The 26061-nt window shown below is 40.3% G+C and overlaps 1 protein-coding gene across 1 annotated transcript in view; it reads left to right on the forward strand.

Moving 5' to 3' along the window:
- The window catches only part of SYTL3 (synaptotagmin like 3), a 126721-nt gene that overhangs the window by 43623 nt on the left and 57037 nt on the right, over nt 1–26061 (forward strand). Inside the window, exons 4-5 of the mRNA XM_082251790.1 lie at nt 15462–15526; nt 20553–20604. Coding sequence (XP_082107916.1) covers nt 15462–15526; nt 20553–20604 — 117 coding nt within the window. The remainder of the gene's footprint in view (nt 1–15461; nt 15527–20552; nt 20605–26061) is intronic.

Raw genomic sequence — 26061 nt, forward strand, 5'->3', positions numbered from 1 at the left:
TTTTCCTCATATTATTATGTATTTCACTTTGCAAATCAGCTTACATTTGCAAATCAACAGGAAACTGTTTAGGGACACAGTTATAACACAGTTCAGTAGAGAGGATGACTAGCTGTGAGGGCTAGATATAAAGGGGCATAGACCACCCAGACCAGCATAAACAGTAGCAATGGCATCCAAAAATGGGATGGTTGGCTGCAGTGAGGTTTTATCTAACAATATCTAAGCTATACTGCCAATGTGTGCTAGTGATGGCAATGCTAGGCCTAAACCAGCTGGGTAAGCACAGTTGATTTTGAGTCCACATCAAAAGAGATATAGGAATATAAGGGGAAATCTGTAAGGAGAATGGTAGGGCCAATCCTTTAAAGCAGAGTTCCACCCAAAAGTGGAACTTCCGCTTTAAATAGTCCTAACCCCCTGACATGCCACATTTGTCATTTTTTTTGGGGGGGGGGCGGGTACCTAATTTTGACAGGTACCCGCTCCCACTTCCGCTCGGAGCGCCGCGGCGCCCTGAGCATAAGTTCTCCTCTCTCCCTCCCTCCCTGCAATCTTCTGAAGATTGCCGGCCAATCACGACGCATAGCACAACTCGCGCATGCGCAGTGCGCACCTGGCTGTGAAGCCGCAAACTGTCACAGCCGGGTGCCCACATCAGCGATGTCGGCGCCGCAGAGCACAGGGAGAAGACATCGCTGGACCGTAGGACAGGTGAGTGTGCGGTTAGGCTGGAACTCCGCTTTAAGTTGGTCTTCTGCCAGCTTATGTGGAGGGCCACTTAACTAAGTGTTGGTGCACTTATGATAGTCCTTCAATCCTGCAGGCAGGGGGTGACAACAGGTGCAGCCCAGTTCAGTGCAATGTAGAAAGTGGGCAGAAAATAAGAATAATGATTCAGTATGACCGCAGTCCTGAGTTGGCAGTGGTGTGGAATGGGCTTAACTGCTCTGCAATTTTAAATTGTGACAGCTAACGGGGGGGGGGGGGGTCAGGAGAAAGATCCCTGCTAGCTGTCAAGGGAGCAGGGGTCGGTCCGTTCGTAGCATGTTACATGTTACACCCTAAATATGGGTGTAACATGTAGCATGTTCGGAGAGGTGAACTTATCATTTAGGCCTCATGCACACTGGGCGTTTTTACAGCTGCTGTTTTTGGTCTCAGATGTTTTTTTCTGCAGCCAGTAATCTCCCCTGCATGTTATTCTATGTGGATCCACCACCAAGGGGAAAAAAACACATTGTCTCTTACCAGATTTAGATGACTGCTGGGTTTAGCAGCAGTCAAAACACTCTTGTATGATCAAGTGATCAATGAGTCCAGATTCCTTGGATTCATGGGGAAAGACTCCAACAGTTTGTAGATATAAAAATAAAAACGATCATTGCGCAAGCATGGCTAAAAAAGTTTTATTAATAACACAAAGATGCTATGCACAGAGTACTCACAATATCTCCACATCAACAAGCAAGGTCCCACAAGAGTAGTAGCTATGACATGTTTCCAACCACTAACATGGCCGACCTCCAGTTGCGTGTCTGCGTCATGTGGCTAAGCTCCTTCTGACGCAGACAAGCAAATGGAGGTCGGCCATGTTAGTGGTTGGAAACAAGTCAAAGCTACTACTCTTGTGGGTGTGGAGATATTGTGTGTACTCTGTGTACAGCATCTTTGTGTTATTAATAAAACTGTTTTTTAGCGATGCTTGCGCAATGATCGTTTTTATTTTTATATCTACACACTGTTGGAGTCTTTCCCAATGAATCCAAGGAATCTGGACTCATTGATCACTTGATCATACAAGAGTGTTTTTACTGCTGCTAAACCCAGCAGTCATCTAAATCTGGTAAAAGACGGTGTGTTTTTTTTCCCCTTAGTGGTGGATTAATTTCCTCTTTCATCACATGTGCATGTCTCACTTCACCGGAGGACTTCGGACTATTATCTGAGCGCTGCTGTTGTTTTGATTGAATTGCTTACCATCCGTTACCAATAGAATTTTATGCTAGCTGCTTGGGACTGTTAATTACATTTATCATTCAATTTTTGTTTTCTATACCCTTTCTCAGATTTGATATTTTCTGAAGAAAGAATATTCTTGTATATTATTATCCTAGTGCAATATTTGGCATATTATTTTACTGATGTTATCCTACATGTCCATGCACACACAGACCGTTATCAATGTTTTTTGTCAGGGGTATTTTTTGGCTGGCAGCAGCTGCAGGCACATAATGTCATGATGCACATGTGCATTGGTGCGCTCAGCAGCATGATCCCATGACTGCTGTGTCCACCACATCACTGGGAACACCACATGATTACCTGTAAACAAAGCAATCCTAAATAAATGCTTTCCATTCATGATTGCTTGCTATTGTGATGGTGTGATTGGCCCACAGCTATCACATGGTACCTGTCATCCTGTACCATGTGCTTAGCTGTAGTCAATCATACATTACAATAATAAGCAAGCTGTCATGAATAAAAACTCTGATGAGAGTATTTAAAAAAAATAAAAATAAAAATGTAAACAAGTTTCAAAAATTTAATAAAAAATTATTTTTGTTTTTTTCCCTTGATCACCACAATGCCAGTCATATGATGGTGCTATACTACATTGGTGACAGTAAATAAAATTGTGAAAACATTCATTTTTAATTAAATTTCTTGATTTACAAAAAATTGCGACAAAAAATTGCAACTTTCAAAAACTCGCCATGCCTCTTATTAAAGTGGAAGTAAACTTCCATCACTAAATTTTACCTCTAGGTAAGCCTATAATAAGGCTTACCTATAGATAGTGTAAATATCTCCTAAACAGACACCGTTTAGGAGATATTTACTGTACATGCATCCAGTGACAAGTGGCGCATGCGCTCTGAAGGAATGTCCGTTCCATGCCATTCCTTCAGATCCCTGTGCAGTGAACGGCGGCTCCCACGTGCATGTGCGGGAGTGACTTCATCGCGGCTTCAGGCAGTCACCGAGCTGGAGTCAGCAAACCCAGAAGCAAGACAGGTGAAGATGGGAGCGCCTGCAGCTCTGACATCTTGGCACTGGAAGAGCTTTGTTTTAAGGTAAGTTTATTATAATGTACTAGTATGCAATGCATACTAGCAAATTATGATATTACCTTGCAGAGTAAGAAAAAAAACTGCTTTAAATACCTTGGACTGTCTTCTTTCCAAGAAGGGCAGCCCCAGGTATCCCCACGGATCAGCAAATGCTGCGTGCTTTTGCGCTGCACCAAATCACATAAGAGACTGGGTGCAGCGCAATTTGATAAAAAAAAAAAAAAATTGGGGACTTCTTTCCCCACATTTATATAGATACAGCAGTCTATTCAAATGAATGGGATGATGTACCTGCGATGTGCGCACACAAATGCACTGCATGTAAGTGACCCTAAGGTAATGAAAACTCGCAGAGTGAAGTGCTATAGAATGTGATTGACTCCATAGGAGATAAAAGCTCAGTCTTACATAGGAAACATTTATTACACTGATAAGGGCGCTTAGAGGAATTTGATTCAAAACCCTGTTTTACAGCTAAAAAGGCCTTGTCTGTTTATGAAAAATTATTATTTTCAGTTAGGAATACATGTCTGCCTTATTCTAAAGTGGGGGGGGGGGGGGGGGGCTCTTCTTTTGAGCCTGCAGTCATTTCTGTAATTAGTCACTGCTTTATTCTTCTGAAATATACTGCTATAGCTGCATTTTGTCGAGCTAAACACTTCTCCACCCCTCTCAATTCATGAAATATGACTCTAATCTTATGAGCAGATAAGACAATTTTGAATCAGTCACGCTGTTCCGTTTCTTTGTCATTTTAAGAACCATACAGGAACTCCTGCTCTTAGCCTGATGTGAAGAGTGATAGGAGGTTGTTTTACAATAGTTAAAAATGGCATAGAGAAACTTCCTTAAAGTGTATCTCTAGGCAATACTTTTTTTTTTTTTGGATTGTGGGTAAGGGTTAGACCCTTTGTCAAGTTTTAATTGCTGTCTGTGTCATTCAACCTTCTATTTGCACTGGTTTACCATTGTCACCAAGAAAATGAGAGGTACTATAAAAGTTTAGAGCTGTCCCTGGAATAAGCTCAAATCTTCCAATACTTGTTCCAGAGAAAACGGTTCAAGAGGAAACGTCCTCTCACTTTGGGAGATTTCCTCTAACTTCCTCTTGTGTCTCTGTAACAGGAAGTGTAGGAAAATGTCCCTAATGTTACACAGACATAAAAAAAAAAAAAATAAACTAGAAGGGGCTTAATGCCTTCCCTTTTGACTATGGATTCACTTTAAATTGTGCGTGTATGGTGTGAAAAATCGGCGCTAATTCAAATCATAAATAAATGTGATACACTCTGTGACAATAATGATGTCCACCACTGTGGATAGTGCTCTATATGATAAAACCTGATGCAAAAATGTCGAAGTAAAATCAATCCTCAATGTAAAACTGTAAAAGCGAGCCTATACACAAAAGATCTTCAGTGGATGACTCTGAAAAGACTGTGCATAAATAAAGTCCTCAAAAAAATATATATATATAATGCAATCACAAAATCAATGCAATAGATGAAAAAGGGTGATGATCAATGTAATCGTTGATGACCGATATGTGATGAAAAAATTCCTGAAAATATTTCATAAAACAATTCATAAAAAAAGTTGTGTATAAAAATATAAGTGTCTGAGAAAATCCCACAGTGTCCAATATACAATCAAAGATGAATGAAATAAATTTTCAAAGGATCAAGCAATCGTAAAATATAACATCAATAATCTGGATATCGATCCAATCTCCAACAAACAGGTGTGTAGTGGCCGCTTACCTCCCATACACACTATCTGCACATGTGTGTAATCCAAACAAGCCGATTGCTTTCCTTTGAACTGGGCTTCCGACCTCTCTCCTCTCTTGCAGGCATGTAATCACTGATCTTCACAGTACATCGATCTCCCAATCCAGTAACGATCTTCAGCTGCACAATATGCTCACTCCAAGCCGTTCCGCCTCATAGGATATAAAATGAGACGCTCATGGTGCAGTAACTTCAAAACCAGTTTAATTACAATAAAAGATACACTTACAATCAAATAGCAACAAACGAGCAAAAGCAATACACTGTAGAACCTCCGGCTACGGCCGTAAACACGGAGGTGACGTCACAGCAGACCGCTGTTCTGTCAGCAATGAACGCAGGGCTTCTGTGTTCCTCCTATTTAGGAATACAGGTCTCTGCGTTTATTCCATAAGCCCATCCCCCACACACTTAGAAGGCACCCCCTAGGGACACATTTAACCCTTTGATCTCCCCTGGTGTTAACCCCTTTAGTGTCATTAGTACAGTAACAGTGCGTATTTTTAGCACTGATTACTGAAGTAATGTCACTGTTCCACCCAAAAGTGTAAAAAAATGTCAGTTAGGTATCCAATCTGTCCACCGCAATGTCACAGTCCTGATAAAAATTGCTGATCACCACCATTACTAGTAAAAAAATAAAAAAATAAAAATGACATAAATCTTTCCTCTAGTTTGTAGACGCGATAACGTTTGCGCAAACAAATCAATATACTCTTATTGGTATTTTTTTTCCAACAATATGTAGCAGAATACATATTGGTCTAAAATTATGAAAAAATTTGATTTTTTAATTTTTTTTTATTGGGAATGTATTATAGTAGAATGTGAAAAATATTGTTTTTTTTCCAGAATTGTCACTCTTTTTTTGTTAATAGGGCAAAAAATAAAAATTGCAGAGGTGATCAAATACCACCAAAAGAAAGCTCTATTTGTGGGAAAAAAGGATATCAATTTATTTGGGTACAGCATCGCACGACAGTGCAATTGTCACTTAAAATAATGCAGCGCCGAATCGAAAAAAATGGCCTGGTCATTAAGGGGGAAAACCTTCCGGTCCAGAAGTGGTTAACCACCTAGGGGTAAATTTGTGGTAGTGACAAGACATTTTACTATATTGAAAATATCAGAAGCACATCTTCAGTACTGTTACAATCCTTAATACCTGTTTTTTGCCTAAAGTAGATTTCTAATAATATAAGATATGTTTGTTTTATTTACAGAAAATTTGTGTCGAATGTTTAAGGGTTATACAATGTTTTGAAATATATACAAAAAGTCTTAGACCCCAGAGTTCACATATACAGTATCTCACAAAAGTGAGTACACCCCTCACATTTTTGTAAATATTTTATTATATCTTTTCATGTGACAACACTAAAGAAATTACACTTTGCTACAATGTAGTGAGTGTACAGCTTGTATAGCAGTGTAAATTTGCTGTTCCCTCAAAACAACTCAACACACAGCCATTAATGTCTAAACCACTGGCAACAAAAGTGAGTACTCCACTAAGCGAAAATGTCCAAATTGGGCCCAATTAGCCAATTTTCCCTCCCTGGTGTCATGTGACTCGTTTGTGTTACAATGTCTCAAGTGTGAATGGGGAGCAGATGTGTTAAATTTGGTGTAATCGCTCTCACTCTCTCATACTGGTCAGTGGAAGTTCAGCATGGCACCTCATGGCAAGGAACTCTCTGAGAATCTGAAAAAAAGAATTGTTGCTCTACATAAAGATGGCCTAGGCTATAAGAAAATTGACAAGATCCTGAAACTGAGCTGCAGCACGGTGGCCAAGACCATACAGCGGTTTAACAGGACAGGTTCCACTCAGAACAGGCCTCGCCATGGTCGACCAAAGAGGTTGCGTGCACGCGCTCAGCGTCATATCCAGAGGTTGTCTTTGGGAAATAGACGTATGAGTGCTGCCAGCATTGCTGCAGAGGTTGAAGGGGTGGGGGGGTCAGCCTGTCAGTGCTCAGACCATGCGCCGCACACTGCATCAAATTGGTCTGCATGGCTGTCATCCCAGAAGGAAGCCTCTTCTAAAGATGATGCACAAGAAAGCCCGCAAACAGTTTGCTGAAGACAAGCAGACTTGTTGCTTGATGTGGATTACTGGAACCATGTCCTGTGGTCTGATGAGATCAAGATAAACTTATTTGGCTCAGATGGTGTCAAGCGTGTGTGGCGGCAACCAGGTGAGGAGTACAAAGACAAGTGTGTCTTGCCTACAGTCAAGCATAGTGGTGGGAATGTCATGTTCTGGGGCATCATGAGTGCTGCCGGCATTGGGGGAGCTGCAGTTCATTGAGGGAACCATGAATGCCAACATGTACTGTGACATACTGAAGCAGAGCATGATCCCCTCCCTTCTGAGTCTGGGCCACAGGGCAGTATTCCGACATGATATTGACCCCAAACACACCTCCAACGTGACCACTACCTTGCTTAAGAAGCTGAGGGTAAAGGTGATGGACTGACCAAGCATTTCTCTAGACCTAAACCCTATTGAGCATCTGCGGGGCATCCTCAAATGGAAGGAGGAGGAGTGCAAGGTCTCTAACATCCACCAGCTATGTGATGCCGTCATGGAGCAGTAGAAGAGGACTCCAGTGGCAACCTGTGAAGCTCTGGTGAACTCCATGCCCAAGAGGGTTAAGGCAGTGCTGGAAAATATTGGTGGCCACACACAATATTGACACTTTGGGCCCAATTTGGACATTTTGACTTAGGGGAGTACTCACGTTTGTTGCCAGTGGTTTAGACACTAATGGCTGTGTGTTGAGTTATTTTGAAGGGACAGCAAATTTACACTGTTATACAAGCTGTACACTCACTACTTTACATTGTAGCAAAGTGTAATTTCTTCAGTGTTGTCACATGAAAAGATATAATAAAATATTTACAAAAAATGTAAGGGGTGTACTCACTTTTATGAGATACTGTATTGATCTTTATTGCGGGGTCTCGGCAGCTGCTAGGATTTAGAAGAGATAGATCCATGTGGAAAAAAGAGAAGTCAAGATTGGCTAACTGAATATTTTATTCGTTGTCGATCAATGTCAGTGGTTTATTGATGCAAGTTTCCTTACACCATGTTATGGGATTGCTGTGTTTTGAATAAGTACTCTAAGAAAACGCGCTTTATAATAATTGGTTGCACTGGTTACACCTACATCCATACTTGGAAAAAATGTAAACCCTGCTTACTATAGTTTACAAAGATAAAGAGCAAATATGAAAATAGTGTCTTGGAATGTGAAGGGTTTGAGATCTCCTTCAAAAAGAATGAAAGTTTTATGACATCTTAAAAGACTACATGCTGACATAGCTTTACTTTAGAAGACACAACTTACAGATGATGACATCAAACCCATGCGTAAGCTATGGGTAGTGGAGGCAAAACGATCCTCTGCAATGTACCGTAAGGCTTGAGTAATAACTTTACTCCATAAAAATCTATCCTATAATATAACTGCAGTTATATAGAAAAAGACCAATTAGGTCGTAAACTAAGTATTCACTTAAAAGTTGGCACACGTAGCATGGCCATCACTAATATTTTTGCACAAAATACATCTAGGAAATCATTCTATTACGATCTCACTCGGGTTCTGAAAGCTCCTTAAAATCACCACATAATTGGAGGAGATTCCAATGCGACCACAAATCTAGAGGAAGATAGATCACACTCCTGGACCTAATAATACTAATGCCTCCTACAGTTCCATTACCCCCTTACACCAAACCATGTCTCTTCTTAAAACGACAGACATTTGGCGGCTAACAAATCTCTTGGCTAGAAAGTATACTTTTTACTCCTCTCCTCATAACTCCTTCTCAAGGATAGATTATTTTTCTGCTCAGCATCCCCAGTGCCATTTGTCAAAGAGACCAATATAGATGACATATTAATATCAGACCACAGTCCAATAATCCAACTCTAACAGACATACAAATTCAAGGAAATTTAAGATTGTGGAGGTTCCTCTTTTTTAGCAAAAAATTAGGATTTCTAGTGCCACTTAAACGCTTAGAATGACTTCAAACTAACTAACTGTGACCACACATTAACCCCTAACCTATACTGGGGAGACAGCTAAAGCCTTTCTCAGTGGACAGATAAAAGGTTTATGTTTCACAGTTTAAAAAACACTCAGCTGAAAACTATGGTTAAGCTAGTGTTGCCCTAAGGAGAGCACAAATTAATTTAACTCAACAAACACAAACACTAGAGAATAAAAAAGCCTGGCATGAAACAAAAAGACTATTTGATCTATAGGCTGACCAACAAGGACATATTATATCATAATTTGCCTCATTAAAATTTCATAAATATGGCAACTAATCAGGAAAATGACTAGGTAAACTCAGTAAAGGCCCTTTACTACCTACCCACATATCGGCTTTAAAAAATCCCGAAGGAACCATAGCTAACACCCCAAGCGGAATAATTAATTTACTATCAGATTTCTATAAAGATTTATATTTGGCAGAACCCTTAGATAGTGTAACTGCCACCTTACTTGACGATCAAATTAAATTACCCAAACTGACATTTTCACATTTAAAAATGCACCCATTACTATTGAGGAAGACCAACATACGATTAAAAATCCGGCTACAATAAATCCAATAGTCTGGATGGGTATTCCTCCGAATTTTTTAAAATAACACAAGACTGATGTAGCACCCTCCTAGGTAGGTGCTAGGAAGAAGCATATGGGTGGCCCTGTCTGCATATCAGGAGGGCTTGATGATTTAGTTAGGCTGTCATGTGCTTCCAAGGGTGTCTGTTGAGTCTGGGGAGTCTCCCCACTGTGTCCAATGAGGTCTCTTATTGGACAGTGGAGGAAACCTGACCAATAGCACTCCAGGGCTTGTATCCATCTCAGAGGGCAGAATCTGCTGCAAAGCATCCTGAGATAGGGTATAAGTATGAGGGGAGCACATGAAGCAGTGTCTTTGGTGGGAAGCAGAGTCCCAGGAGGAGGGTGACGGCTGTCTCTCCTCCTGTCAGCGCAAGTGAGAGTGTCCTGGGCAGTCGGCCTAGAGGACGAAGGTTGAGATGAGCTGCAGAGGAGGGATCTATAGTGCCGTGGACCGAGGGGAGCTGCTGGGCAGAAGTTTCGGAGAAAACAGTATTGTGAGTACTTGAGACTGCCCAGGGGTCTGCCTAGGAAAGGGGACCACTCCAGAAGGTCAAGGGGGATCCAGGAGCCAGCTAACCTGTGGAGAAGGTGTAGAGAAAGGGGGTGCCAGTGTTTTAAGCCCTGAAGATAAGTGAGAGAAAGAGGCTGCCAGGTGGGCCCTGAAGTGTTTTGCAGCGCAGCAGCAGCACAAGTAGCTACCTCAGCAAGGAGTGCTTAAGGGAGCTAAAGAAAGGACTTCTTTATGTGAGAGAGCAATCCAAGGTCAATTTGGAGTTAACAGGCAGCAAGCCAGCATTAACTAGTGTCAACTGGCATCTAGCCAGCGTCAAGTCAGCGTCAAGAAGTGTTTTCAGTTATCCCTAGCAAATTGTGTGTAGTTGAGCCAAAGGAGTATCCAACTCATTCCCTTCTCCCATCCAAGTTCTAACTAAATACAAAAAACCCAAAGTTACTGGACTGGTCATCGTCTTAGCGCTCACACTTGGAGGAACATGCACAGGGGTACTTTTGTTGCACCCGGTAGCCCAGGGGTACCCATATCCAGCAAAACGGCTGGGAATCCTGCTACACTACATTTCCAATACCCCTACAAAAACCTACACAAACGTGTGAGAGAGGACCATTTTTACCCACAGGTCTTAAGGCATATATAAAATTAATAGCAAAAAAGGATAAAGACCCTACTTTGGCAGGCTCTTAGGTCCATTTCACTTATAAACCTAGACATCAACATACTTTCAAAAATAGTGGCCTTTCCGCCTAGCAGAAATAATATGGCAAATCCCTTCAAGATGAAGATACAGCTATTAGATGCTGAAAAACGTCAGTCTAAAATGGCTCTTTATGGTGATGAGCAAGATGGGTTTTACAGGCTCTATATTACATTTTATTAACATTATGTATTCCTCCCCCACAGCTCGAATAATTACTTCAGGATTTATGTCAGTTACTATGTCAATTATCTAAGGGAACTCGCCAAGGCTGTCTTTTGTCCCCATTACTGTTTAACTTAGCAATTGAGCCCTTGTCTACATTCATAAATGACTCTCCCATCTTGTCAGGCATCAAAATAGGTGAGTTAACACTTTAATTAGCATTATTCACAGATGACAATTTAATTTTCACCTCAAATCTAATAAGGAATATGCCAATACTACAAAATATTTTTAAATTCCTGTAAGGGCTGCACAGGGTTCAAAATACATTTTTCCAAAAGTGAAATTTTGCTGTTAAATACATCAAACCGAAAGTGTGGGCCTCTGCTTCCCTCTACTCAATATACCACATACCTAGGGATACAAATAGGAAGGGAGCCGTCATCACTATATTTTTTGAATTACCCACCACTTATTTCTAAAATTGGATCAGAGTTGGAAGCATGGATGAGTCTTCCAATCGCACTTTTTGGGAGGTCTCATATTTTTAAAATGGTCTTCTTGGCTAGACCTTTATTTCTAATGCAGACAATCCCACTTTTACTGAAACATACAGACATCAAAACAATAACTAAAGTCATAACATCCTTTTTATGGCGATGAAAAAAAAAAAAACATGCATCTCTATTTCCAAGCTATACCTCCCAAAGAGTGAAGGAGGACTAGGTCTTCCTAACATTAGGATTTATAATCGAGCATGTCTTTTGAGGATTGGTATAGATTGGATATTAGAAAAATCTAACTACTCAAATAAGACACTAGAGGCAGCAATTGTGTCTTCTCTTACAGCTATACTGCATTGCAACCCTAAAACTACCGGATAAGCTACAAAACAATCTACTTTTACGGGATACCCTTGTTGCATGGCATACAATTTGGAGATCTCTAAAACTGCCATTGATTCATGGTCTTCACTATGTTTATAGATGGCTCACAGAACTATATTAAAATTCTAGACATCACCTTTTGCTCCCAAATTAATTATGGTGAAAAATGAACTGAAATCCTTGCTGTATATTGAAAAAATGGACACAATAACACAAGCTACTAACTCTACAAAATTTTGCTTTACTAATGGCAAAGATTTATGGAACACTCATTTTCAAACTCGGAAATATCGCAACTGATGACACAATTTCTTTATACTGAATGATACATTAAAGCAAATATGAATAATTCTCTAGGCAGACTAAAAAACCAAGTGTTTCCTAATTTTTCCTCTACCAAGTGTCTGCGGCAATTCTAAGGATCTTCAATATAGTTAACCACAATACTACAGACGAGCAACTGTTACTATTACTTTATATTAATACTAATAAAAAGGATTTTACTTTATTTTATTTCTGCTTTCTTTCTTAGTTCTTTTTTCCCCCCCATATTTCATAGTAGATCTTCTATACAGATTATTTGATTATATTGTCTTTTAAATGCAAATTACTCATACATGCTTGCACTATAAATATAATTGTTATATATTTACATATATGTTAACCACTTTACCATTGGAGGATTTTCCTGCTTTACGTCCAGGCCACTTTTTGCAACTTGGCACTGCGCGACTTTAACTGAAAATTGCGCGGTCATGCAACCCTGTACCCAAACGAAATTTACATCCTTTTTTTCCCACAAACAGAGCTTTCTTTTGGTGGTATTTGATCACCTCTGGGCTTTTAATTTTTTGCAATATTAATAAAAAAAGAGCGAAACTTTTGCGAAAAAATTGACATTTTCTACTTTGACAGTTAAAAAATATCCAATATATTCAATTTTTGTCATTTATTTAGGTCAAAATGTATTTAGCTACATGTCTTTGACAAAAAAATCCTCAATGAGCGTTTTTTTAACCGCTTTAAGACTGGAAGATTTTACCCCATTCCTGACCTGGCTATATTTTGCGATTCGGCACTGCGTTATTACCGGACAATTGCGTAGTCATGCGACGCTGTACCCAAAATAAATTGATGTCCTTTTTTTCCCCACAAATAGAGCTTTCTTTTGGTGGTATTTGATCACCTGTGCGATTTTTTATTTTTGAAAAAAGAGCGACACTTTTGAAAAAAAAAAACAATATTTTTTACATTCTGATATATAACATTCTCCCAAAAAAATTAAAAAATCTAAATTTTTTAACATTTTAGGCCAATTTTGTTTCCTGCTACATATTTTTGGTAAAAAAAATCACAATAAGCGAATTTTGATTAGTTTTCACAAAAGTTATTGCGTTTACTAACTATGGAAAAGATTTGTCATTTTTATCTTTATTTTTTTTACTAGTAATGGCGGCAATCTGCAATTTTTTTTTTTTTTTTTGCGGGACTGCGACATTGCGACGGACAGATCGGACCCCTAACTGACATTTTTGACACTTTGGGGGGTACCAGTGACATTACTATAGTAATCAGTGCTATAAATATGCACTGTTACTGTAATAATGAGACTGGCAGGGAAGGGGTTAACTTTATTGGTGATCAAGGGGATAAATGTATGCCTCATGCTTACTGACGTGTGTGTGTGTGGGGGGGGGGATTGTGTGACACAGACACAGATCGCAGGTTCAGCTATGCTGAATCCTGTAATCTGTGACTGTCTGTCACATAGAAGATCCGCCCACTTTGTTTACACAAGTGGGCGGATTTCCACACTGGATCACCGACGATCGGGGAAGAGCAGCGGTGATCACCGCCTCTCCTCCCCTGGCCCGACTCCCGCTGTGTCTGACGTAGGTCTATGTCGCTGGATGATAACGAGCCACTTTGCCGCAGTACACTCAACGTGAGCGGTCAGAAAGTGGTTAATGTGATTAAAAATGCACAATATTAGGTAGAAAGACATAATATCAATGCAGTAAAAGGAAACTTTGGTAGTGGGTTAGATACAAGCTTTGTAAATCTACCCCATTTTGTTTCTGTTTGAGGCTTGTAAAATGCAAACTTTAAATAAAAATATTTGGAAAAAAAAAATGATGCAGACATATTGATTTTAGAAAGTGACCTGCTTTACTCACATGAACACTTTTATGTGTCTATCTTTAAACATTGATTAGACAGTTGTAAAGATTATATAAAACCAAAACTTTTTGTTAGTTTTGGAAACATGCACAGAAAGTGGGTTTTCCACATTGCGTTCGGGTGTGAACGAGCCTTTATAGGGTGCCATTAATGGCGAGGCATCACAATCAATATCCAGCTCTAATTGCCACCTGAGCTAAGTTGGCAACCCTCACACTTGTATAAAGTACTCGAAACCCATACTTGAGTAAAAGTACAAGTGCTCGATCAAAAAGTGACTTGAGTAGAAGTACTAAAGTATTCAACATTTTTTGTACTTAAGTATTGCAAGTAGTTTTTTTTTTAAATTTTGCTACTCAAGTACTGAAAGTAAAAGTACCAGTAGTTTTTTTAAAAAAAATTGCTACTCAAGTACTGAAAGTAAAAGTACAAGTACTGTGTTATGTAGTTATTAAAGAAAGAAGTCAAAAGTTTGCACATCATATTGTTGTTTATTATTTCAAATGATTATCCTAAAGGACAATCACAATTCCTTTGGCTGTAACTTTTTGTAAACAAAAACAGATAAAGTATGTCCCTCCCTTTCCCCTTTAAAGCATCCATCCTTCTCTTCCCTGCATGTTTTTTTTCTCCACAGCTTATTGGTGCACAAAATCATATATAAACCAATGTGATATACAACAATATATTCCAATAATGAAATAAAGGAAGAGTGTATAAAATCAAAGTCAATAATAAGTCAATATATATATAATGCCATAATACCATATATATGTGACAAAACAAGATGAATATATTTTCAAAGGTGCAGGAATCAAACGGGTGCTATTCCAAATAATAGGTGCAGACTCCCACCACCTTGTGGATTTCCCCTTACCCGGCGGATGAAGCTAAGTGCAAAATAATATCCAAATAGACTCTTCCAGTGAAACAAAACTGCAAAACCTGCCTCTTACCAGAAAAAAGGTCTATGTACGCTTGTGACTCTCCTTGGTTGGGGGAGGTTCTCTTTCCCCTTAATAGCAGATATGTAGACCATTTTATTTATACATACAGTAGCATTTATTTTCGTATGCGCTGATACACATGACATTATACACATTTTTTTGAACTTTATGAAACCTGCCATCTACTGTTCTGGCAGTGGTAATTTTTATAATTGTAACGAGTAACTATGCAGCACAAAAAAAAAAATATCAGAGTAGAAGTATTGAAATCATCGAAAAAATGTAGTGAAGTAAAAGTGGAAGTAGGAGAAAAAAATTCTACTCTAGGAAAGTACAGATACCGCCTTTTGGTACTTAAGTACAGTAGTGAAGTAGTTCTACTTAGTTACTATACATCTCTGGCAACCCTTCACATACACTGTTACGATACATATCAGCATTAATGCATGTCTTACACCTTGGAAAAATACTATTTTCTGTATATATTGAGTTTTTAACAGCCTAAAGTATATAATTAGATCAATCACACTTTTTCTTATATATTTTAGAGAAGTTAAAATAAAGACTGGTGAATGGTTCTTCGATGAAAGAGAAAAGAAATTTCCATGTGCAGGTAAAGGTTATATTCGTGTGGGAGACTGCTGGTAGAGCTACAAAATGACCCTAAAAATAACTTTATTTTATGTTTCTGTCTGTATCACTCTAGCAGTTTGTGTTCTGTTATTCTGCAGAATACCCTATTGAGTCATAAAGCCAAAAAAGTTTGTGTTTAAAAGGAAATGGTTGTGACAGGAAAAGGCAGTAGAGTGTTAACCACACGGTCAATTTTCTATAATAGACATAGCTGGATGCATCTTATTTTCTTTATTGTACTCCCAATACAATTAAGTCATGTGACAGAATGTGTTCTCACTGCCCATATTGCACCTGTTGTGGGTAGTAGATCCGTAAAGCATATCTTAACCCAAAAACAAACAATTAATTTGCTGCAGCTTAACAGTCCTTAAATGTGGTGGCTGAAATATCTATTACAAATTGTGGTGGCTGCAATAGTTTATTTTTTTTATTTATTTTTTATTTTTTCCTTTATTTTCCCTTGGGGATCCTGCATGTAAGTCTTTTTTATTTTTTCATCTTTCTTTAACAGACCAACCTGTATAACAAAAGCGGCAGTTGGAGAGTTGAGACAAACCATTTAAAGCTGATCTCCATGTTTAATGTCCCTTTTAAATATTTAATTTGGGTCAAACTGGCTCAAATTAACTATTTACTGTACTAGCAAGTGCACTTGCTGGGTGAGCTCTTCTAACTGCATGTAGCTTCAGCTACATGCATTATACAATGGTTTGTTTTGCCAGTGAGTTGGGAACTTCCCTCTTATTCCTGGAACAAAATAGAGCCAGATTGTGCGCCGCTCATCCATTCAGGGGAAGCTTTGTATTCTATGAATGAATACAAAGCTTCCTCTCAATGGCTGGGACAGAGATTGTGACCTTATAAGATGGCATCTCTGCCTCTGCCAATCAGAAGAATCTTTGTATTCATTCATAGAATGAGATAGATAGCTGAGAGGTGCTCAGTCCTACTCTATTGTGTTTAAGGAGTGGGGTGGATAGTTCCTATCCCACTGCCAGAACAAAAGGCTGAAGCTTGAATACAGTTAATACTGTGTGCCCAGCAGGTGCACCTGTTAATGCAGTAAAAGTGCACTAAACTATTTAAGGGGACATAAAGGCCGGTCATATACGGTTCGAATCTTCAACAGGAACCGGTTGAGATTTAAACAATTAATGGGCAGACAGAATGTACCAGAACGTATCAATGCAACTTGGGTACAACCAGCCTGCCGGATTCTCTTTGATTAACACTAGTGGATGCTATAGCCACTAGCGATAATCACTGTCTTCTGCCAGCGGGGACAACTTCCCCCGGTCCCTCGCTGGGAGTAGATAATTGCTCGGCAGGAAGACAGTGTTGACATGGGAATTGTGCGGTAAACTATACCACTAAGTGCAGGTAGTTGAAATTTGGCCAAAGGAGCTGGCCAGGAACAGCTTAAAGCATAAAGCAGATGGGAAGATTTGAGAGGAGATTACCCCCTCCACCTACGAAATACAGGAGTATCATAACAGTAAGGAGAAAAACTTAAATTGGATGATGTTTTGGTACAGGCATACATTGGCCTACTTCTCGATAAACTGGTTTGTTCAAATAGTATTGAAATCGTATCTCCAGAAAGCTTTGTAGATTACATTCATGATTCAACCCATTAGGGATTAAAGAGCCCAATCTATATATCAATATAGAATAATGTCAAAGTCACCTCTTCTGGTTGGTAGATTTAATACATAGATACCTTTAACCCCTTAGGATCACCCTGATGCAAAATGCACCGCCAGGGGTCGCTCTTTATCTTTCTTCTTAATACTGGCAATATGTTTGCCAATTCTGATGCAGTGTTGTATATTTGTTTTCCCAACATAAATTTTATTGCAGGGACAAATCAGCTTATAAGCTAAGGTACAGAGGAGAGATAGCCGCTCAAGTGATGACAATCCAGCAATCAGGGGTCGGGTGCACGTCAGATTCGCAATCCCAGCAGCATATAATCACAAAAGAAGAAAGAGCACGCTCCAGCATGAAAGAATCAATTGATTTATTCGCAGTTCCATAAAACAGACATAGAACATCACGGACAGGAACCAAAGTAGTTGGCGCGTTTCACTAATCACATTTGCTTAATCATAACTAAGTTATGATTAAGCGAATGTGATTTGTTAAACGCGTCAACTATTTTAGCTTATATGCTACCCTAGTTGTAGAGCAGTTAACTGGTTCATTTTAAATGTTATAAGCCCCTCAAAGCTGGTAAACACATCAGTTTTCAAGACTAATTTACAAATCTGGCAGTGCCCACAGGTGTGCATTTCACAAATAGGGGTAAGATCAGTCAACCAATTTTTTTTAGGGTGTTCTCTGATACTCTGAGTGGACCAGGGAATCATTAGGATTATGTGCTGTAATTAGTGGTCATGGTCCCACTATATCCGCTATCAGTGGAGACACCGTTAAGACATGCCAATGCTTCTCCAGGATGTTTTTAATTTGATACAATTGTGAACCATATCTTGTGATAATTCTAGGGTATTCCCCCTGTTTACGGTTAATCCTATTTCTGGATTTACCAAGCAATGTTTCCTATTCACATTATTCTCTTCTCTTTCTCGCTCTCCTTATGTTTCGATTGTGAGTTACCTCTCTCCCAAAATCATTTGTACATACAGTATGCCTAATGGACGGTCAGATGCTGGTGCCGAGTGAATGTGAGTGAAGGGGCAATGTTTGAAACGGGAGATGTCTGTATGCAGAAGGTGGTGAGCAATTCCCCCAGCTTTATCTTCCCCAGAGTTACCCCCACTTGGTTCAATTGGAGTCTAGGACTTACCTACTCTGACTGCACCATTTAGCACCCTGACCACTGTGTTTCCACCACACATCTAGGAGCCCCAGTCTCCGACAGAAGACTATAAGGAATTGCTGTATAGCATACTGTTTAAGGCTACTGAACTTCTGCCCAGTGATAGTAACATAGAAGCCTCCTACACCTACCTGCTATTTAATCCGACACCCAGTCATACCTCCAATACTCTAATAATTGAGAGCTCTGAACCAGCACTAAATGTGATCTTAGAGATGAACTTGATCTTTTACTGTTATTTCAGATTAGGAATGATGCCACACTTACTGCAAGAATACCTCTGCTTGAGTCTGAGTGACTGTGTGTATGAATGGTTGCATGCACAACTGCTACCCCCTTTAGACAACGATGCCTTTGATTTTAATATAGGTGTGGTGAAGGCCAATAAACTGTTGCTTTTTGTTTGCAATGTGGTATTTTTTCAATAAAGCTGTTTTTTACTTCAACCATAGTGTTCCACATATGTGACTTCCTTGGTAGACAGTAGTCCTCCTTATTTATTTATATGTACTACCAGTTAGTAGTGGACCAGCCTGCTAACACAGAAGGAAAAACTGCTAATGTTAGGTGAGCCCTCCTACCGATTACTGCTATAGAATGAGAATTGTACCTAAGTGGGAATGGCCTACTTTGTAAGACCATTGACTATTACAATTATGTGTGAGAGCAGAAGCTCAGTAGTGACACCACAATTAGTCCAAAAGCCAAACTGAACTGCATTTACTATAGACTTGTAGTAAATTTGGAGATCCGCTGCCTGCCAGCACTACCCAGATTTGTAAGTCAGTACAGCCTGCCAAAAAATACAAGCCTAATGGAAATGTTATGGAAGCCTTTTTATGGGAAAATAGACTGTAAGGAATTCTGAGAATTCAAGTGGTTATAAAGCCAAAAGGTTTTTCTTAGCTTAATTCATTCTATGCATTAAGGAAAAAACTTTCTGTCACAGAATCTTCCCACCCCCTTATATATACCTGCGCCCATGGGCGTCCGCAGGTAGGGGCAAGGGGGGGCAAAAATACCCCCCCCCCCCTGGAATCTCAAGTTCCCCTTTTAAGTGGTTGTTAAGCCATTTTATACCATCATGTCTGGTCTGTTTAATAATCCTGTATGCCCCTGTGTCTATGTTTTTTAAAAAATAAGCCGTTCTTTACCAGTTTTCAGAGGGCCTAGCACCGCTTACGTGACCCGCCAGCTCTCTCCTCTCCCCATCTGACAGCTGCCTGCAATGGTGGGGCCAAGGATTCCTCACTGATGTCATTCGGGAGGGGAGGGGGAGAGGAGGAGAGAGGCGGCGGGTCTCGTGAGCAGCGATCGACGCTCTGAAAACTTGTAAAGAATGGCTTATTTTTACAAAAGAGAGACACGGGCACACAGCATGACGGAGGCACGTAAACTGACCACAGTGTCAGGGCTCAGCCACCATGTTATAAAGTGGTCAGTTTACAGATGGAAGGACATAGCCAGGCAGGATCAGCCAGGTATTTTAGGGGATACGGGGGGGGGGGGGGTCAAATTACACAGCAAAGCACTGCAAAGCACTGTGCTGTATAACATGCTTTAAGGAATCAGGATCAATTTTTTCTTTTTTTTTTAGGTTAACAAATGCATTAAAAATAAATGCTGCTGTTTGCTCTTTAAAAATAAATACTCAAAATAAGTTTAGTGACATTGTTGAAAAGGGGCGGAGCATGGGTGACCTTAAAATGTTGCCCCCCCCCCTGAAAAAAGTTCTCCGGACGCCCATGCCTGCGCCCACTCTTGATCCATTGGCCCCTGCTGCTGTCAACCAAATTCTGTTTTGAGGGAGCGAGCCCGCATGAGTGCCCCCATATAAATCCTCTTTCTCATCAGAATCGTCATCAGAATGCGGGTAGGAGACCCCAGAGGAGGGGGATCAGGGCTACTCTGTGGAAAACCATTGCACAGGGCACGTAAGTATGACATGTTTGTTATCTTATTGAAAAAAAAAAAAGCATTACAATCATATTAAGAAGCATATAAAAGTACCTTGAACACATGCAACCTTATCAAAAGCTAGGTGTATTCATTTTTAAAAAATTTAACTTTTGGGAACAAATTGGTAGTGTTAATTTTTGTTAACTGTGAAACATGTGTATGTATATTTAGTTTTATAAATTTTATACACTTTCTTTTAAAGGAAAACATGAAACCGCAGGTGCTAAGCTTTTGAAATCCTACCAAAAATTGAAGTAAGTACCGATAATGACCTTCATTCATTTTGCTGTTCATATCAGCTGCAAATGTTTAAAGAGCAGCTTTGCTTTAATTCTGCACTTTATGCACGGTAGAGAATTCTTTACATTTTGACTATTTCTATAATATTTAAGGACCTGTAGCAGTGATGGCGAAACTTTCTGAGTGCCCAAACTGCAACACAAAACCAACCTGTTTATTTAAAAGTGCCAACACTGCAATTAAACCTGAGTACTAAGGTTTTAGTTTAGAAAAAACAACCCAACTTGTAATATTGTATGATTATATGCCAGACTGAAATTCTTTGTGGCAAGCCTTACTTGGGGTCCTTTCCCTGCTTCTACATGTTTTGTATTAAAGTCAACCTGTACTAGGATGAGCAAGATAAACAAGAAAACTAAACTTGCTTTACACAGAAACAAAACCTAGACTAGTGTCTTGGGCTGCAAACACTGCATTAGGTAAAAGTTTGCATTTGGCATGCTTTTGCAATTAATTAATGTGATTTTTTTTCTGTTGTATCCATGCTGCTAATTTGTCAAACCTTGGCTCATACTTTGTTAGTTTGAGAGCAACACATACATTACAAATTAAAAATTATTTGGCAGAGAATTCCACACTTTAACCACTTAAGCCCCGGAGGATTTGGCTGCTCAAAGACCAGGGCCTATTTTGCGATTCGGCACTGCGTGAATTTAACGGACAATTGCGCGGTCGTGCAACGCTGTACCCAAATGAAATTGACTTCCTTTTTTCCCCACAAACAGAGCTTTCTTTTGGTGGTATTTGATCACCTGTGCGATTTTTACTTTTTGCGCTATAAACAGAAAAAGAGCGACAATTTTGAAAAAATAACTATTTTTCACATTTTTTTTATATGAAAAAATGGAAAAATCTAATTTTTTTTAACATTTTAGGCTAATTTGTTTTCTGCTACATATGTTTGGTAAAAAAAATCGCAATAAGCATATTTTGATTGGTTTGCGCAAAAGTGATTGCGTCTACTAACTACGGGAAAGATTTATGTCATTTTTATTGTTTTCTGTTTTTTTTACTAGTAATGGCGGCGATCTGCGATTTTTTTTTTTTTTTTGCAGGACTGCGACATTGGGGCAGACAGATCAGACCCTTGACTGACATTTTTGACACTTTTGGGGGTACCAGTGACATTACTACAGTAATCAGTGCTATAAATGTGCATTGTTACTGTAAAAATGACACTAGCAGGGAAGGGGTTAACTTTATTGGTGATCAGTGGGTTAAATGTATCCCTAGGGGTGTGATTCTTACTGTGGGGGGGCGTGGCTTGTGATGTAACTACAGAGACATACGATCCTACATAGCAGGATCGTATAGTCTCTGCAGTTACATCAGGGAGAATGACAGGCGGCTTTGTTTACATTAGCTGCCTGCATTTCTCCCTCTCCAGCGGGAGATCGCCAGTGACCGGCGGACATCGGAGCCGCCAGTCACTCGCGCTGGGATGTTAGTTAACAAGCGGGGGCGCGCCTCCGGCGGCACGTGCTCGCCCCCCTAGAGGCTCGTGGTTGAGCGACGTAGCCCTACGTCGTTTTGCCTGTAGGGGGCTGACTGCCGCAGTAAATAGTCGTGCGGCGGTCGGCAAGTGGTTAAGGATCTCATTTTCCGAACTACCAACTGTGCTGTTCTTTGTCATCCCTTCACACTCGATCTTCTCAAGTGTTGCACACACGTCATAGAATTTATTTTTCCAGATAGAGCTTCCTTGAATTTCCAATAGCTCAATTTCCAGATGTCCTAAATTTAACCAGCGTAAGCAGGAAAGATCAAGTTCTTCAAATTTGGCTTTATCTGGAGACGTAAGCAAAACACAGGGTTATCGCCATCCTATGAAACTGTAAAAATCTGTTACTAAATTTCTCCTTTGCAACTTCTACAATACAAACAAACAAAGAGCTGAGGGGGGGGGGGAGCACACCCTGGGCACACCCTGGGGAGCACACCCTGAACATGCATTTCTAAAGCTGGTGCAGCTATGAACCAAGCAACATGCATATTTACAGAGAACAGTGCACACATGCAAAATAAATGACTATCAAATATAAAGGCAATCAATGAATAAAAATGGGGATTTAGTCCCACCATATGGCCATATCGTGCTCAAGCCCACCACTACGTCAAAGTACCCCATTGTCAGTGGGTCCTACACTATCCATAAAAAGAAGGATGAATCCAGCCTCTCTAAACCATTGGAGATACTTACTACTTACTGGGAGAGATGTGCAACTGCACTATAAGGGACTCCTCCTATACAACTTCTACAATGCTTGAAAATTCCTTGTAGATTTCCTGATGGTTTGTAGGATCATCCGTAAATGTAGAATTTTCCAAATGCATTTTTAGATTTGGAAAAAATTTCCGCTGCCCACTTTCTAGGCCTCTAACCTGCAGTGTTTTCTCAAATGTTCTGATATCACAAAACATAATTTCTGCTGTTTTACCTAAACTTGTAAAATCTGTAAAAAGCATGAAGTTGGTAAGCCAGGTCAAATTGGTGAGCTGTGGATATTCCTGCCCCTTTTCATTCATAAACATCCTAATTTCATCCAAGCAGGCTACAAATCTCTCCAGGACTCGTCCTCTGCTCAGTCACTGGACATTATTGTACATAAGGCACACGGGCGGCACAGTGGTGTAGTGATTAGCACTTTCACCTAGCAGCAAAAGGGGTCGCTGGTTCAAATCCCAACCACCACACTACCTGCCTGGAGTTTGCATGTTCTCCCTGTGCCTGCGTGGGTTTCCTCCGGGTACTCCAGTTTCCTCCCACACTCCAAAGACATGTTGGTAGGTTAATTGGATCCTGTATAAAAAAAATTGGCCCTACTGTGTATGTATGAATACGAGTTAGGGACCTTAGATTGTAAGCTCCTTGAGGGCAGGGACTGATGTGAATGTACAATGTATATTGTGAGGGATTAGCTCGGTGATAGGCGTGGATGACCCCTTTGGGGGTGCGTTTTCACAGAGAGATAGCCGAGAAGTGGTTGCAAACAACACTTTGATTTATTCATGCAATTTACTTCACACAATTGCAAGCCTCAAAACAGCCAAAATAAAATAAAACAAAATAAATCCTTGCCACTGTGGGCGGCTACCTTCTCACACACTGGAACCTATCTAATGAAGCCTGTCCCCAACCTACTGTTGGGCAGACTTGGCTGGTCATACAGCAGACTCTCAATATTCCATGTTTTATCTCTTCACACAGCAAACAGTTCATTTAACATGTCCCTTTTCCTCTTCATATGGAACATGTCCCTTTGTCTCTTCACACTCTTCACATTGAACACAGTTCATTTGCTTGTCTCTCCACATAGCAAGCAGTGCATTTATTTCTTTCCACATAGAAATAGTTTCTCTTCTCACCTTGAGACGATCCAAGACCTCACTTCGAGTAGTCTTCACACTTGTTTACCCTCCTTAGCGCACATCACTTCAGGGGGTCTTCTCCCATGCTCACCAGCTTGTCGGGAGGCACTCATCTGTCTGTCCTTCTCTCCCAGCCCACAGGGCGACAGGAGGCAGCAGTCCTTCTCCCATGCCCACACGGCGTCGGGAGGCACACGTATGTCTGTCCTCCTCTCCCAGCCCACACGGCGACAGGAGGCAGCCATCCATAGACTTCCTTTGGACAAATTATAGAGGCCTTAACTTCCTCATTCCGAACAGCTGAAGGCCTTTCAACTTCCTTAGACAGTTCTGGCTACCTCTGCAGCCGACACCCTATAGTAATTAGTGAACTTTCTAAATCAGGTGGAAATGTATCTCCTGCCTGTGACTGCATTCCCAGATTTACCTGACTTCCTGTCACAATATGTAAAAGCGCTGCGTAAAATTTACAGCGCTATATAAGTACCTGAAATAATAAAAAATAATTTAAGTATTCTACTTTGCCTGAACCTCTTCAAGAAGTGTTTGAAACTTTTGAAAATTAAGAGCACGAGCCATGATGTAATTTACCATTTTTGTGACATCTTTGAGGATATCGTCTTATTTTTTGCTGCTTTCCCTGCCACAAAGAGCTTCTTGATGTATAATACAATGAAACTGAATGAAAGCCAATGGCTCCCGCTGCTGTCAATCACAGCTAGTAAGCCAATTTAGGAGACGGAGGGGACGGGGCCGAGCCGTGGTTCTGTCTGTGAAAGAACACACAGAGAAGCGGCTCGGCTCAGGTGCCCCCATAGCAAGCTGATTGCTGTGGGGCACCCGACAGGTTGGAGGAGCCAGGAGCACCGGCATGGGACCCAAGAAGAGGAGGATCTGGGCTGCTCTGTGCAAAACTACTACACAGAGCAGGTAAGTATAACATGTTTGTTATTTTAACCACTTGCCGACTGCCGCAAGTACATTTACTGTGGCGGTCAGCCCCTCCTGGGCAAAGTGACGTAGTACTACGTTGCTTGCCCAGGAGCCTGTAGGGGGCGAGCGCGCTCCCGCCCCTGCTCATTCACTGAGGTCCCCGCGCGAGTGACCGGCGGCTCGTATATCTGCTGGCCACTCGCAATCTCCCGCTGGAGAGGGAGAAAGGCAGGCGACTGATGTAGACACAGCCGCCTGTCATTCTCCCTGGTGTAACAGCAGAGATCATACGATCCTGCTATGTAGGATCATATGTCTCTGTGGTTACATCAAAAGCCACGCCCCTCTACAGTTAGAAGCACGCCCCTAGGGACACACTTAACCCCTTGATCTCTAATAAAGTTAACCCCTTCCCTGCCAGTGTCATTTTTACAGTAACAGTGCATATGTATAGCACTGATTACAGTAGTAATGTCACTGGTACTCCTCAAAAATGTTAGTCAGGGGTCCGATTTGTCTGCCGCAATGTTGCAGTCCCGCAAAAAAAAACGCAGATCGCCGCCATTACTAGTTAAAAAAAAAAACAATAAAAATGACATAAATCTTTCCCTTAGTTAGTAAACGCAATAAGTTTTGCGCAAACCAATCAAAATACACCCAGTGCGATTTTTTTTTTTACCAAAAATATGTAGCAGAAAACAAATTGGCCTAAAATGTTAAAAAATTTTGATTTTTACTTTTTTTGTTTGGAATTTCATATAAAAAAATGTGAAAAATATTGTTACTTTTTCAAAATTGACGCTCTTTTTTTGTTTATAGCGCAAAAAGTTAAAATCGCACAGGTGATCAAATACCACCAAAAGAAAGCTTTGTTTGTGGGAAAAAAAGGACCTCAATTTCATTTGGATACAGCGCTGCACGACCGCGCAATTGTCCGTCAAAGTCACACAGTGCTGAATCGCAAAATAGGCCCCGGTCTTTGAGCAGCCAAATCCTCTGGGGCTTAAGTGGTTAATGAAAAAACAACAATTAAAGATATGCAATTACTTTAGGGCTCCTGATTGCAAGATCTTTCAGGTTTAATGTAAATGTGGCAAATCAGATAGAGC

The sequence above is a fragment of the Pelophylax lessonae genome (genome assembly GCF_965119305.1).
Source record: "Pelophylax lessonae genome assembly, chromosome: 3".
Lineage (NCBI taxonomy): Eukaryota > Metazoa > Chordata > Amphibia > Anura > Ranidae > Pelophylax > Pelophylax lessonae.